The sequence below is a fragment of the Phasianus colchicus genome, chromosome 5 (assembly GCF_987193195.1).
Source record: "Phasianus colchicus chromosome 5, bPhaCol1.hap1.1, whole genome shotgun sequence".
In the NCBI taxonomy this organism is placed as follows: Eukaryota; Metazoa; Chordata; class Aves; order Galliformes; family Phasianidae; genus Phasianus; species Phasianus colchicus.
The window spans coordinates 58,346,810-58,362,862 of NC_143440.1; the positions used below are offsets into that span (position 1 = coordinate 58,346,810).

Here is a 16,053-nt window from a genome sequence, read left to right on the forward strand (position 1 = left end):
CAGGCTCTGGCACTCATGACAGCCAGCGACCTGTGTACTAGCATCTCGCGTTGGGGCCTCAGTCTGAGTCTCCACACTCTTTATGGCCACAGTCTTTTTTCTGCGGGAGCATGGGACTTCTGCCTGGGACTCCACAATTCTTGTGCTATTAGCCTTCCTCCGGGGTGCAGGCATTGCCAACCAGCAGGCACACCAACACTATTAGATAGCCTTAACGGGGTGTGCCTGATCAGGCCTGCCCTGCTGCCGGTAGTGCTGGCACTGCCCCCGCACCGCTGCCAGGTCGTTAACAGGAGCCCCCGCACTTATCACTCACCCTGGCAATGACAACCGTCCTTGCTGGGGAGTTCCGTGCAGGAGTGGCTTACTGATTCTCCTCGACAGATAAGCCCAGGTGTTTCCCACACACCTTCTCTGGTGGGCAGCGACGCGTCGCTGCCCTCCCCGAGGCTTTTTAAAGCAAGAAGGGGTGGGTGCGGAACCGTTGCCCTGGCAACGCCCCCGCCGCGACGTCCGCTCTCGCGAGAACTGCCCGGCCGAGAGCTGCCCGGCTACTCTGCTCTCTCGGGGATCCCTGAGTGAGGGAACCGACCGAAACCCCCTTGTACCTCGCGATCAGTCGCTGCGCTTCTGGCTGGACCAGCTCCGAAGCGGCGATCCTCGGCAATCAAGTGTTTGATCAGTTGTTTCTGTTAACAAGGGCACTTGGCCATATCCCTCCAATCAGAACCATACTTAAAAACTCCTCCAACATGCAAAAACCTTTTCCTCCTTTCACCAGCAGCAGAATCACAGAACAGTTTGGGTTGGAAGGGACCTCAAAGATCACGAAGCTCCAACCCCCCACCACACGCAGGGCCACCAACCTCCACATTTCAGAGCAGCCCAGGCTGCCCAGGGCCCCATCCAACCTGGCCTTGAACACCTCCAGGGATGGACGGGGCATCCACAGCCTCTCTGGGCAGCTGTTCCAGCACCTCACCACTCCCTTGGTAAAGAAGCTACAAATCAGTGCTTGTAAGGCAGAATTAACATCTCCAGCTGTTAACATCTCAGGGCTGGCTGCTGCTTTCACTGCACTGGGTATTTGCAGGTGGGCATCTGATACATCCCCATGCTGAGCTCAGCACAAAGAGCAACACCTGCCCCGATGCTGAGCAGTGCTCAGTGCATCCAAGCTGCAGGTCCCAACCAGCTCAGAACAACAATGGAAAGTTGAGCACTGCACACACTTCATTGTTTCCCAGATCAGGAAACTGCTCAGGGTGCTGCTACATAAAACACTGTGTTGTGGAGGATTAAGGTAGGGGACTCATTTTGGGATGCTCCCACCTGCATTTTCACAGCTGCCATCATTTGGATCTCCTCAGCTCAACAAGAACTCTTTGTGAACACACACTGCAAATCAGGTCTCCAAAGAACACGGAGGATAGAGACAGCCAGGAGAATCCAACTTAGTTGACAGAGCAGGAAACATGGTTAGGCTATGAAAAACTCTCACCAGCAGTATCAAAGCATGAGGATTGTTGACTACATTCTTTATAATGAAGTATCTGTAAATACCCTTTTTTTCCCCCCTGCATTAAAAGTCCTTCTGACATTTTAAGAGCTTTTACATAAAATGTAGCATCTCTTGCTGGAAGTATAATCTAGCTTCTAAAAATATTGTGAGCCAAGAGGAGCCTGCTGGCCATGCCTTTATCCAGGTGGGGTTAATTTAAGAGCAGACTGAGTTTCAGCAGAAGCAGCACAGCTTTTTGTGGAATCAGGTCTAACACGAACTGCTGCAAAACTGCTGCAGCTTGAGGCGTTCAGTAGGCTGCTCCCACAGCCCCATGCTTCCCAAAATGGTGATGGACAGATGTAAGTGGTTGGTTTAAGAGCTATCGCTGCAATAACTGAGCCAGCCATGTCTGCACATACCTGTGCAGCACACAGGGCTGGGGCAGGAGGGTCACAGCCTTTGAGGAAGCCACCAGATGGTGGTGATACTCAGGGTGGTGAGGCACTGGAACAGGTTGCCCAAGGAGGCTGTGGGTGCCCCATCCCTGCAGGCATTCAAGGCCAGGCTGGATGTGGCTCTGGGCAGCCTGGGCTGCTGGTTGGTGACCTGCACATAGCAGGGGGTTGGAACTGGATGAGCATTGTGCTCCTTTGCAACCCAGGCCATTCTGTGATTCTATGAGAGCAGCAGCAAGGAGCACACAGCATTCCTAAACCCAGCTGTCATAGGACACCACACGAATCACCTGACTGCAGGTGTGCTAAACACAGAATGCTGTTTCTCATCCCAGCACCAGCACTGGGCTGTGCCTCCCTGCACGCTCCCAAGGAGATGCTCTGGGGGTCCCACACCTGCTGCCAACTGGTAGTGGAAGTCACTGTCCCTGGAGATGTTATGGGGCCACAGAGATGGAAGTCTGGATGGAGCACACGAGGCTGGGCTCCCCATTCCCAATGGGAACAAACACGAGGCAGCAGCACTGGAGTGCTCACAGAAGAGCAGGCATGCACAGCAACCAGGCTCAGCCTAAAGCAGGGAGATGAACTTGAGAATTCAACTGAAATTCAACACATCAAACCCAGAAAGTGGTTATTTTCTGAATTGATCCCCTGGACCTGCGTTAACTGCAGCTATTGCAAGGATAAGGAGAGAGATACATATTCACTCCTGACAAGCACACAAGCAGTAACTGGAAGTGTGCAACAGGACAGCTTTACATTTCAGTTTATTTGGGTTTCATCATTTCATAACTCTTTCAATATCTGCAAGCTTAGTGCCGCTGTTACTGGGCTGCTCTCCTTATCCCACATAATGCCCTGACCATACTGTACTGATTTATTACATTATTGCACTGCTAAGGCACAGGATTGCCCTGCTCACATACAGCATTTCCACAGAGGTGCTCAGAACGAGAAGCTGAGAAGACTTCAGCAACGCAAAGGACAATGGATTCTGTTGAATTATTGCATTGGCACATGTCAATACCAATTTTTCCTTGGAATAGCATGAGAAAGTCTTTATCGATAAGCTAATTAGAGCACACACTTAGCACTAACCACTCATCTGAGCCAGATATTCAGACTGCTTGCTCACTTCCCACCTCGCCCTGCTGAAGGTTTGCAGGTTTGCTCTGTATTTCTTTGATGCCCCCAGGAGATGCTCCAGGACCATCCAGAGAGCCAACGCCATCCTCCCCTTTGATTCCCACTTCTGTAAACCTCATTTTCACCTCCCTATTTAAAACCACGAGCTGATAAGCCTGGCAGAGCCCCAGACATCTTTCAACCTTCCACGTCCTTTGTTGGTTTTTCTTTTTAACTGATAACCAGTGGGAAATGCTCATCTGGACCTTCTGGAAAGCACCCTGAGGAGGCTGCAAATGGGTCACAGCTCACCCCACACCAGTGCTCTATGAACCACTGGTGTCAGCTCACCTGCATTACAAAGGCTGAATCATCTTCTACTGCTTCCTACATTAATGAAGGCTGCTTTTGTTTCTTCCCCTCCCCCCAATCCAAACACAGCCATGACTGTTCCATAAGGACACGCTAATTATTATTATTTACATCGCAATGAAGGCTTGGAAACCCTGCCAGGAGCAATCCCACTGCGACAGGTGATGCACGAACAGCACACTCCCACCCTCAGGGCTTTGCAGACCAAGAACATTTGTCTCTTAAAGACCAACACAGCTCTGTTCTCTGCCCACTGCTAAAGCTCACTGCTTTCTTGGCTCACACCTCCACACCCATCTCTCCCCTGCTCTTCCCATCCTACGTAGCCCCAAAGATCTTGGCAGCACATCCTCCATATGGCTTTTAGAGTGGTAAACCACCTTCTGACAGTCAGACTAGATGACCCCCGTCTTTTTCAACCTTAACGATTCTATGATTCTTTCCAGACACTGAAACACCTCTCTCTCACCTCCTCCTGCACAGACCCTTTGGGAGCAGCCACCAGAAGACCCACACCAAGGTCCAGGCACAAGCAAGAGACAATGCAATCTGCCCCATTACACAGCTTGAGAGTTTTGTTTTAAGGCCCAGTGCTTTAGGTAATTTTTATTAACATTTTAATGAGTGATAAACACAGCCTTGCAATTAGGGAGTTAATGACACCGCTGCACATTTAAGCTGTAAAATACGCTTCCTGCTATGAGCAGCTGTAAACTGGAAATTTTAATTGTTAAAAAACAATGCTGAAGCCATCTCAGTTCTGCACTTGGTTTTGTTCTTCTGTGAGTGATCTCATACTAGCCAAAACTTCTCCAACCCCCAAAAGCAGCACAACACAGCCCTCAGCATCCCAGCTGTGTGCTGTGCTGATGGTACAGCAAAGGGTCCATTCCAGGCTACAGAGACTGGTTTGAGAGGATGGGACCCCACATAGTTCATCAGCAGTGGACTTTGAGAAAGACACGGCCAAGACAGGAGGCAGAGAGAAGAGCTAACAAAAACCAGGGAGCCAAAGCTGCAAGTTTAATTCCTTAACACGTTGCCTGTGAGAACCTCACAAGATCATCCTCAGCAGCTACTGCATCTCATTTGCTCCACCAGCACCACTGTATGCTTTCAGCATGACCAAGCCAGGCACACATTCTTATGGGAATCTGATTTTCACAGAATTGCATGGAAAATTTGCACAGGGAACATCCAACACCCATTTCTGGAAGGCAGAAGGTCCACCTGTACCTTCTGGACTCCTAGGTCAGACAGCCATACAAACACTGTGCCCAAGAGGACTGGCATCAGCTAACACCACTCAGGAAAAAAATTAAATAAAGCACTGGCTCCTTCTTTGTAATGCTTTATAAGCTGATATCTGCAGAACAAGCAAGTGCTATATTTCCAACATATACATTTGCAAGGAAAAAAGGAGCACAGATTCATTCCTGCAAGAGCAGAGCTGCTGAGGCATTACAGGTGTATGAAATAAAGACTATCTCAGCTAAGAAAGCAAAGGTGCAAGCAGAACACCTGGTGGGTTTTCATCAAACCAGGATTCCTTAATGCAAAGCTGTTGGCTCATGGGAACACAAAGGCAAAGCCCCACATAATAAGGTGACCATCAGCTCGACCCCCTGCACATCAGACCCCACATGACATTACCCATATTTGCCATCATCTGAAGAAGCAAACTGCATTACCTCACCCCCCATGTGCCCACCTGTACTTCCACCCCATATCAGAAACAGGGCAGAGGAGAAAGGTTAGCTCTGCCCCAAGTACACTGCAACCCAGCAATGGCACAAACAAGGAACAGTCACCATTAGGGGTTCAATGCATGTGGACCAGTTGAAGATGACAGAGCAGTGAGACCACCATGATGCGGATGTACTGGGTGGAAAAATGGCTGCCACAGTGAAATCATGAAGATAGGCAGTCCTCCTCACCCACTGCCGTGGCATGGAGAGGCTTTGTGGTTAGAAAAGCATTTCAAACCAGCAGCTACCAGAAGCTTCCATCAGCCCTGCAAGGAGCTGCTCATGGCACATCTGCACTGCCCAGATCTGCCTTCACCCAGGGTCAGTAACAATGGGAATGACTCAGGTCTCCCATGGGATGTGAGCCACCAGGGTTTGCTGCATGCAGGGTCCGGCCACAAACAGCCACCCCACAGCAAAGCATTTTACTAAGATCCCCCCAGCCTGGCTGGTTGAACCCCATGCAGATGTGAGAACAGCCAGACTTTTGCAGGAGTAGCAGATGGCCACACAGCTCTGAACCCTGGGAGAACAGCACACATCCTCCCCAGTCCCAGCAACAAGGGCTTTGCTGCATAGAGGGAGTTTTTTGCACCAAGCACAAAAGCTGCAGAGGTTGTAATTGCAAGCTAATTGCAATCTCCCTAAAGGAAACCTATTCTGCCATGCAAACAGAGTCTGCCCCACCTGTGCAACACCCAGGTTGGTGCATAAGTCTGCACTTAACCTCATGGCTCAGCCCAACACATACATCTATTACTTAGTTGAAAAGGTTCATTTCTAATGCTCAGCCTTAGTCTGTGCATCACTTTTGCAGCATGCTATAACCCTTAAAGCAAAAACACCCAGAAATCACACTCCTTTCTCTGACTCATCTCCTGCATCGAGGAGAGGGCTCTGGTGGGGCTTCCATCAAGCACCAGATGGAGGGAAGGTCCTTTGGTAAAAATAGAGCTTAGTTGCAGGGTATTGGTTTTCCATTTGAAAAGCCCCTGAAGTTTGAGGACTCCACTCGTTTGAGCACGGAGTAGCCGTGGGCAGCAAAACGTTCTCTTTATGAGAATATTTAGTCTCAGTAGAAAAAAAGCCTCTTTTTGTTCAGGTGCCTGAGGTAAAGTTAAGCTTCCCTATAAGGCAAAACATAGGCATTAATTAAACTAATTAAAATGTGAGAGCTTCTGCCCACCACAGGAAGGAGAGCACTTGCGGCTTGCAAGCGAGAGGCTCTTGGACCTGCCTGCCCACCAAGCAGATCTCTGGTGTGCACAGGAACACATGCTTGGCCAAGAGCAGCCACAGCACCTACAGAAGGCCTCAATATACCAAGAGAATCAAGTCACACCCCAAGAACGTGGGAAGTCATCATCTGTACATGTTAATATTTCAGCCCTGTTTTCTGCTGGCTTCCAACCATGAAGGGTGACTGCCAACATTTGCTCATCCACCAACTCTACCAGCTCTTACAGCGGATTAGCTCATCAATTAATTGGGGTTGCAACACAACAGGACACTGTGGGCTACACAAAACCCAGCTGGTGCCATCAGACCTCACCTCTACCTGCAAAAACAGCCTCAGAGTTAAAGAAAAAAGACTTATTTAGAATCATCCCCTCATACATCAGTACAGTAGGAAGCAGTGGCACACATACCACGCATTAAGAAACAAATTACTGAAAAAGGCACATTTCTTGCATGGCTGGAGGTCAACTCATTGACCATTGAGACCCACTGTAGTGAGCCTACTTGAGTAAGGGGAAAACCAGATGATCCCTTCCAAATCCTATGACTCTGTGACCTAAGACACAGCACACCAGGCATGGTTTGCCACTATGTAAGTTCAAGGGGAAGACTTCTTCCTCCCCCCTCCACAAAATCTTTTCCCTCTTCATTAAAAAGGGCCAATTCAGAAGTCCGACACATCCCACAATCTCCTGACAGCATTACTGAACAACCAGAAAACATTTCAGTGTTTCAACACCCTCTAAGTGAGAGGGTTTAATTTTTATTTAGTTTGAAACGCCTGCTTTAAAAGTCCTTTCTGCTTTATATGAAAACATACATGGAGGTTAAAAGAAAAAGAAAAAAAAAACAACACAAACCACAACAAGCTCCAACACTTTTCCACTTTGTCAAAACACTGTGCTCACCTTGGGATAGCTCCTACAGCTCCTGAAGTTACAGAACACATGTACTTCTCCTTGCCCCCAGCGAGCTGAGCCCAGGCATACCCCAGAGAGCCCTCTCCTGAAAGCATCACCTCATTTCTCCTTGCTGGATTCAGGCAAACCAGGCCCAGAGGCAGCGACACAGCGCTGGGAGCAGAGCATCCCTTCAATCCACCGCAAAGCCCTTCCCATGAGACAACAGAGGAACTGAGCCACACAGCACAGCCACCTCCACAACCATGCTTTAATCCGTTTATGCAGCACAGCTAAGAAAGTACTGGCTTCCCAACAGCCCTACCACCTCCCTCTACAGGCAATGGAGTCTTTTCAATGAAAGAAAAACTCGCCTTTAGAAGAGAAGAGCAACCTCAATGCTCCAGCTTCACCAGCTTGCTCCAAGCCTGCTCACAGCCCTATGGGAGCAAAAGCCAGCTGCTAGCCAGGCCCTGCTTTAAATAATGATCACAATTAATTACAGCTGTGGGGCTGCAGACGTGCCCTTGAACACCTGCAGCAGAATCACAGAATGGTTTGGGTTGGAAGGGACCTCAAGGATCACGAAGCTCCAACACCCCACCACAGGCAGGGCCACCAACCTCCACATTTCAGAGCAGCCCAGGCTGCCCAGGGCCCCATCCAACCTGGTCTTGAACACCTCCAGGGATGGACGGGGCATCCACAGCCTCTCTGGGCAGCCTGTTCAATGCCCCTTAGGTGCAGCTCCATGACTGACTTTGTACTGGCAGCCTTGTTTGTGTGCAGAGTGGAAAAAGAGGTGCTGCTACATGCTGGGGGGAAGAAGCAGGGAAGTGGCTGATTTACAGTTTTGCCAATAGGTACTGTGCTGTTTGGCACTGACATGGGGGAGAGGGGAAAAAACTGGGGAGTGGGGAACAACCCAGGTTAGCAATTGAAATAATGAGCTGAAAATGGCAGCTGGGGATGGTATCAGCTGCACTACGTTGTGGAGTCCTCCCATGTCTGCACCTGGAAGGTCTGCTGAAGGAGGCACAGCATCAGGTCTGCACACCGGGAGGACTTTGCTCCATCATCTGGGGACAAAACCTTTGCTAAAACAGCTACCATGGCAGCTCCCTTGTTGGTCTGACCCTTACACTGCCATGTAGCCCAGACTGCCTTATTGCTTTATATTCCATCAGTACAATACAAAGCAAAAGGGGGGAAAAAAGCAATCCAACAGCCAGGAGAGCAGAGTAACTCCGCCTTCAGAAAAACAGCCATTAATCAGGTGGGCAGCCTGATGCAGCATCCAGGATCTTTACCTCCTTCCACTTGGACGTACTTGCTTAGTTGCTAATTCTCAGTCCCTGAGCAATAATGATGAGCAGGACATGATGGAGGTGGTGGTGTGATGGAGGGGGATGTGGTGGGGGCTCAAGAAGGAACTGCCACCACCAGCCTCTCCTCTTCTTCCCTTGCTTCCCCCTTTTCCCAGCTGCAAAGAGCTGTTGTTACATGGCTGAGACTGATAATAGAAAGGGGTCACCATCCCTGGAGGTGCTCCAGAGCCATGGAGATGTGGTACTGAGGGATGTGGGCAAGGTGGTTGGGCTTGGTAAGGCTTTTCCAACCTGAATGATTCTGTGATTCTAGGATCAGTGTTTTCAAGGAGTTCGAGCAAACCAGTGTGCAACAGATTAAGCAACTGAAAAGAAATGACTTTGATTGCCAAATCATCACAGTTGTGCTCAGCAAACATTTAATCTTAATCCCTGTAAAAAGATGGCAACCACACATCGGTCCTCATCCCAGCAGGGTCACAGTCTTCTAATGGAACTCTGTTAGGCAGAGGTGCCTAACACCTGTGCAGGCATTGCCCATAACAAAACAGAGTAGCTGTTCTTAAGAAACAGCACAAAGAAGAGAGACCTGAAATCAGCAGCATTTCTAAAGCCTTCCTCCCAGACTGCTTGTGAAGGGCTGCAACCCATTATAGCTCCACTAACATCTTTTTATGTCATGTCATCTCTCCAGCGGGGAAAAACGCTTTCAAGTTCAGCATTCCACTTCCCTAGGCTTAAATATTCATAAAGCAAGAACCACACCAGAAAGGCTTAACTCCAGTTTGAGAAATGAGATGGAAAATGGGAATATTGATCCAGGTGCTAACAGCCAGAGCTGCTGTGTGTATGCAAGGAAACCATTGGGAACATGTTGTCCCCACATGAGTGGGGTAGACACAGCTCCCATCCATTTCCAGGTCTGAACCAAGCATGGCAGCATACATGCTAACTTGGTGGGATGAGTTCTTGTCATCAGCCCATGAAGTGATTGCAAGGAATTAGGAGCTCAGTGGGCATGGTGGTCAACAGTTAGACTCGATGATTTTAGTGGTCTTTTCCAACTTTATTGATTTTATGGTTCTGTGATCTATGAATACAAGTCTCAGCGGGTTTACTTTCAAAGCAGTGATGGAGCTTTTCTGGCTGCATCCCAAGGTCTGAAGGCTCTGGGGCTGGTGCATCAAGGACCCGAGGCTTCTGCCTTCACCAAGGGATGACAGTGCTGGCCCCAGACCACCTCTCCCATTGTGTAGGACATGTCTGAGATGTTAGAATCCCTACGTTTCAAGCATGCCAGCTGTGGCTGGTCATGGATCCCTGCAAGATGTCCTCCAAGATCCCCAAGATCAACACCAACCCACCCCACCATGACCACGTCCCTCAGTGCCACATCTCCATGGTTCTGAAACACCTCCAAGGATACCACCACTCCCTGAACAGCTGTGCCAGTACCCCAAAAATCTTTCTGAGGAAAAATGTTTCTTAATACCTAACCTGAACCAGTGACAAAAGTCTCTGCCCAAGTGACAAAAACATCCAAAGATGAAATCTATACAGTGCAGTAAGGCTGCCACCAGTGAACCCGGTTATAGAAACACCCCTCAGAGTCCATGGGATGCTCAGGTGTTCATGGCACCTGTGACCCCCCACACTATGGGATGTGACCTCGTAGCAGGCAAGACACAGGCAGCCCAGAGGCCAGGAGTCTCATGCTCATAGAATCATAGGATGGCCTGGGTTGAAAAGGAGCACAATGATCATCCAGTTCCAACCCCCTGCTATGTGCAGGGTCACCAACCAGCAGACCAGGCTGCCCAGAGCCACATCCAGCCTGGCCTTGAATGCCTCCAGGAATGGGGCATATGCTCATATCTGATGGCTGATTTTATTCCATCTCACAACACTGCAGCTGGCTGTGTCCCCAGCCCAGGGACACGCTGGGGTGCAGGTGCCAGGCAGAGCCAAGGGACCTTGGGATGCTGGGAAGGAGGTTCTTTATCACGGCTCTTTGGAGAGCACTGCAGGCACTGCATGTGCGCAGCTCACAGCTACAGAGAGAAGCGTGTGCTGAAACCCAGCTCATGTTTCCTCACCTAGCAATCCTGCCTTGACTTGTGTTTAATAATCTTCCTGCTTTCCAACAGGACAGAGAAGGGCAGCTCTCATCCTCAACGCCTCTGCAGCCCCCCTGCAGGGCACCCCACACATCTCTGCCCCTTTGCTGCCAGCAGGACTGGGATACAGAGGTGTCACCAACATACACAGACCTTCCAGCCCTCCCTTCCTACACTGAGCTATCCACCAGCATATTTCATGCACTGTACTCTGAAGGGTACACGGTGTTTTAATCATGTAATGTAGTAATAACATAATTAAAGTCCACACCACTTCCTAAGTAGCATATATTACTCTAGTCATTGCTTTGATATATTAAAAATAGATGAACTGGTTCCCAAAGCTTGGGGCCAGGCAAGACAGTGGGTCTCATACTGACCTCCCACCAGCCACACTGCCCCCAGCAATCCCACCTACGCTAATGGAAGAAGAAACATTTGTATGTTGAAGATGTCACACATCCAGCACATCTCCTGCTGAGCTCCTGCAACAACACAGACATAACATGAAGAAGGATGGTAGAAAGGCAAACAGGGGATTCTCAACTCGTGGGGACACAGCATGGCTTCGAGCGAGGAGCAGCACTTCAAATGCTGAATTCCTATCAGAGACCAAGGGAGCTGCCCTACCTTGAACATCCACCCTCAGAAAACTGTTTTTCCCCCAAAAGAGTCTTTTCCAGGTTTAAGAAAAGATGGGAATGCATAGATGCTGCCCCAGCGGAAGAGATGTGCTGCAGAAGTAATGGAGCCCTACAGGAGCATGCATATGTCTGCGTGCCTATAGAGGCTGGCACTGCAATGCATGCAGAGAGCAGACCATTCCTTCCCCAAAGCAGGTACCCGAAATGCTGAAGAGACTGAGCAACACAGCGCCGAGCTTTAATCATTCATCTGCTTCCTTCCTCCCCAGCACTTCATCTGACTGATTCTAATTAAACTGGATTTTGCTCTTCCGAGCCAGGAGAGCTTTTGTTTTATTTGTTCAAAGACTGTTTCCTTGCCACCCGATTTCCTCCAAATCTCCCTCACAGGGACTCAAAGGCAGCGATTTCACCACCTCTGCCAAGAGCATCAGCTACTGCCTGGCGGGCGAGAAGCAGCATGGGGAGCTTGCTGCGTGGTGGGGGATCGCTGGGAGCCACCACATGCCTGATGGAAGAGATGTGCCATCCCAATGGAAGGGTCTCCATCAGTTCTGCAGGGCTGGAGTCAAGCCTGGTGTGGTTTAATCTCCATTGCTTATCACACTTCTACTATAGAAAGTTTTCAGTCTTCCATCTTTTAGAGGACTGGCACAGGTTGCCCAGAGAGGTGTTGGTTTCTGCACACACTCACAGCCAGGGAATGGGCTCTAAGCACTGATGGAGCTGTGGGTGTCCCTATGCACTGCATTCCAACTCAGACCACTCTGTGATTCTATTTCCTTCAGCTCCCATTTATTGCCTCCCAGTGCCACAAATCACATCCCCACACTGCAGGATGCTGCCCAGCCCCTTACCTGCAAGCATGGCACCGCTCCCGACACCTCAGCTGTGAGCAGAAGCAACAGCCACCTCCAAACCCCCATACCTCCATACCTCCATACCTCCACATGCCCTGAGCTTTGGCTGCCAGAGCTGCTGTGCTGCTCAGCCTGCTGCAAATCCAAATCCCTGCATGAACACCCGCAGCACCCAGGCAGGAAGACACACCTCTCCGGTGCTCGTTTAAAGAGTTAAAGCTGTCCTGGAGCAGCGGGCTCCTGCAGAAGCTCCTGGAGCAGACACACAGCTGCAGGGCAGCGCCGGTCCCTGCAGCACCGTATAATTCCTGCCCTGTTCCCGGGGCTGCAGAGCTGCCCGTGCACAATCCCAGCACTGTGCGGGGCTGGCCCAGCCCACACAACGCCCGCATTCACTGCCATGGAAATGCCCTCCGTCCCCACGCATCTGGGGCTGCTGACCCTTCCCTTTATAACATGGAAAACGCTCTTAGTTTAAGTGTTGGGTTTTTTTCTTTTTTTTTTTTTTTTCTCTTCTTTCATCCTTCTAATCTACTTGTTCGACCAGGCAAGCAGTAGGGAAAGGGAAGGGCAGTGGCACACCAGCACTGCCAGCTCAAAGCTGGCAGTTATGAATCCCCTCTGGAAGCGGGATGTCCCATGTGGCTGCATTACAGAGCAGCTGGGAGATCCCAACTGGCACGCAGTGACCCCACTGCCATCCCAGGAACGTTGCAGAGCTGCATCCACCAGACTGGAAGATGCACTGCTGGGTTTCGGTTTCCCCGTTTCCCAAAGCTGCTCCTTTCTAACAGCCAGCTCTCCTCAGTAACATTTCCAAGCCGGCACAAGGAAGCAGGACGATCTCTCTGACATTTAACGTGATAAATACCCATGCATGCAGGCACCAGCAGCTCGCTCCTGCAGCCACATCTGATGCTGTGTGCGTTCACCCCACGCCCCGTGCTGGCTCAGAGCCCTGGGAGCTCTTCAAGCAGCCCAACACTGTGGCTCCTCGTGGCACTTGGCATCAGGAAGCACTGACAGCTGCCCTAATGGTATCCACACCTGCAGGTGGGATGGGATGGGCAGCACCTCTCTCCTTGTGGGCTGTTACAGGGAAGGGTATCGGCCACATGTGGCTCTGGGCAGCCTGGTCTGCTGGTTGGTGACCCTGCACATAGCAGGGGGTTGAAACTAGATGAGCACTGTAGTCCTTTTCAATCCAGGCCATTCAATGATTCTATGATTTCAGGAGTGGTGGCAGTGCATGGGGAACCCAGGGACATCGTGCGTCCGATCCAGGGCAGGTTGGCACCTGGAGATCTGACCCCAGGCTCACAAAATCCCACAGCTTTGATGTGATGCCATTTATCTGCTTACAAATGCTCCACGCACACCTCGGCCTTCTCAATGAACCATTCTGTCTCTTGTAACTCTAAGTTTGTCGGGAGGATAACCATCATGTTCTGAATACTTACGTTTTCTGCTTTATTAACCGTGCAAGTCATGCATAATTTACACAGGAGGAGAACTGCACGCAGCACTTGGGTTCCTCTAAAGATTATTTTGCAGAATACAAGCTGGGCAGAGCAGAGCAGGGAGCTGGCCATCCTGCCTGGGGGCAGCAGCTCTGCTCTCCCCTCATCCCCTGGTCCCATCACTCTGAAATCTGTTCCCAGCTCCATTCCCTGCTGTAAAAGCAGCCGACTTCCTAAGTGCAGCTTTGCTATTCAGAAGCAACAGAGGAAAGTTCGGGGGCAGATGCACAGCCAGACATCAGGGGATCTTCATTCTATTTTTCGTACAAACCGGGGATAGAAACGCAGAGCGTTGGTTTGCAGTTAAATACCAAAGTGCACCCACCGTGCTGCTGTGGACACACACACGGGTTTCCCTTCCCGGGCCAGACCTCACCTTGCAAATCTAACTCAGAGAATCGACTCCCAAATACCCAATACCAAAATGTGTGCTACACAGTGGGATTTCAGAGATGCTGGCCATGCCCTGGATCTGGCAGCTTTCGGTAAAGCTCTGCCCGTTGCAGACAGACCTCGGGAGAGCCGACAGAGAGCCACAAATTCACACAAAGTGGGTTTCTAACACAGCGCAGACACACACGGCCGAGCTCACAACGCTCCCCCCGCACTCACCCAACCCCAATACGGCGTTACGTTGTACAGAAAGGCATCGCTGCCAAACCAAAGTCCTGTGACAAACCCGCCCGTCACTTTGCGTACACGCGGATGCGCTCAGCCTGGGGCAGAAGCTGCCTTTCCCGCAGCTCAAGCTGTGCCCGAAGCTCTCTCCCATCCGCACCAACGGTGCCGTTCCATCGCACCCACCGCTCCGCGCTGTGCGCCGGGAGGGCAGAACCCGGCGCTTCGCCGCCGAGAGCCGCACGTTGGCGCCGGCACGAAGCCTTGGTATTTTCGGTGATACTGGAAATCAGTCCGAAAAAAAAAAAAAAAATCAAGAAATAGGAGCGGAAAGGGGAGCGGGTACAAAAAGTACATCTTCGACCCGGGGTTGGCGAACCAGGAGCTCGGGCTGAATTTACCGAGTCCACCCGACACCCATCGCCGGAGCTCAGCTCGCAGCAGCTCCGCGCGGCCGCCGCTTACATAACCCCGCCGCCGGGCCGGGGGGCCGCGCACGGGCGACGACCGACCCCCTCCCCTCCCCGCCTCCGGCTTCCACCGGCGATCCGCCAAAACGGGGCCAGCCCGACCCGAGGGAAGGCTGAGAGGGTGGAGGGGGGGGGAAGGAGGACAGCGCGGGGGAACGAGCGAACCCGCGGCTCCACGCACCGCCCGGCGCGGGGCGAACCGGCGGAGCTCTCCGCACCCCGCGGTGATGGGAGCGGGGCAGGGGACGCGCATCCCCGCGATATGCAAGTCACTGCCCGGAGCTGGGAGGGAGGGAGGGGGGAGGTGGATGGCGGTTCCAGCGGAGCGCTCCCCTCCTCCGCGCCGCTCGGCCGCGAGCACCGCGCGCCCCCGGCGGAGCGCGGCGAAGTTTGCGCTTTTCTCCCCCACCCCGCGCTGCGCGACCGCGGGCGGCCCGGAGCCGTGCTGTTAACAAGTGCGCCGGGGCCAGGCACGCGGCGGTGCCCTTCCACCCCCCAGCCCGCATCCCACGGCCCGCATCCCGCTGTGCCCGCGCGGTGTCAGCGTCTCATGGCAACGGCGCTGCCTCCGCCGGCTCCCGCGGCGCTCGGCGGCCGCGCGGGGATCACCGCCCCCCCCCCCAACCCCGCGTCCACCCCCGGCCACAGGCGCGACAAGGTCACGACTCGCCCCGCACTCACCGTACACCCCTTGCCCGGAGCTGCCCTCCAGCAGAACCGTCAGCAGCCCCAGCAGCCCGATCGCTACATCCATCTTCACGTGAGCATCCACATATCCAGCCCGGCGGTGGGGGAGCCGCGGGGAGGGGAGCGAGGCAGCGCGAAGCCCTCCGGAGCCCCGCGCTCCGCTGCGGCCGAGCCGCGCACGCCCGCGCAGGCAGGGCGGCGGGGGGCAGGCGGCGGGCACCGCTCCGCTCTTCCTCCTCCTCCTCCTCCTCCGCCTTCTCTTCCTCCTCCTCCTCCCTGCGCAGCGGGCGGCGCGGAGCGGTGCGGAGCGGCGCGGGCCGAGCCCCGCTCACAGCCCCCTCAGGGCTCCGGCCGCCGCCGCCGCCGCCTCCCGGGGCCGCCGAGAGCCTCCCGGGGCCGCCGCAGCCTCCCGCGCCCCGCGGCCATCAGATGCCATCGCAGCGCCGCGGCCCCCGCATGATGCG

At 52.5% G+C, this 16,053-nt stretch overlaps 1 protein-coding gene across 1 annotated transcript in view; it reads right to left on the reverse strand.

Moving 5' to 3' along the window:
• MDGA2 (MAM domain containing glycosylphosphatidylinositol anchor 2) overlaps positions 1-15,822 on the reverse strand; it is a 367,028-nt gene extending 351,206 nt beyond the window's left edge. The window contains exon 1 of the mRNA XM_090141907.1: positions 15,584-15,822. Coding sequence (XP_089998033.1) covers positions 15,584-15,656 — 73 coding nt within the window. The 5' untranslated portion in view covers positions 15,657-15,822. The remainder of the gene's footprint in view (positions 1-15,583) is intronic.
• Between the last annotated feature and the right edge of the window lie 231 nt (positions 15,823-16,053).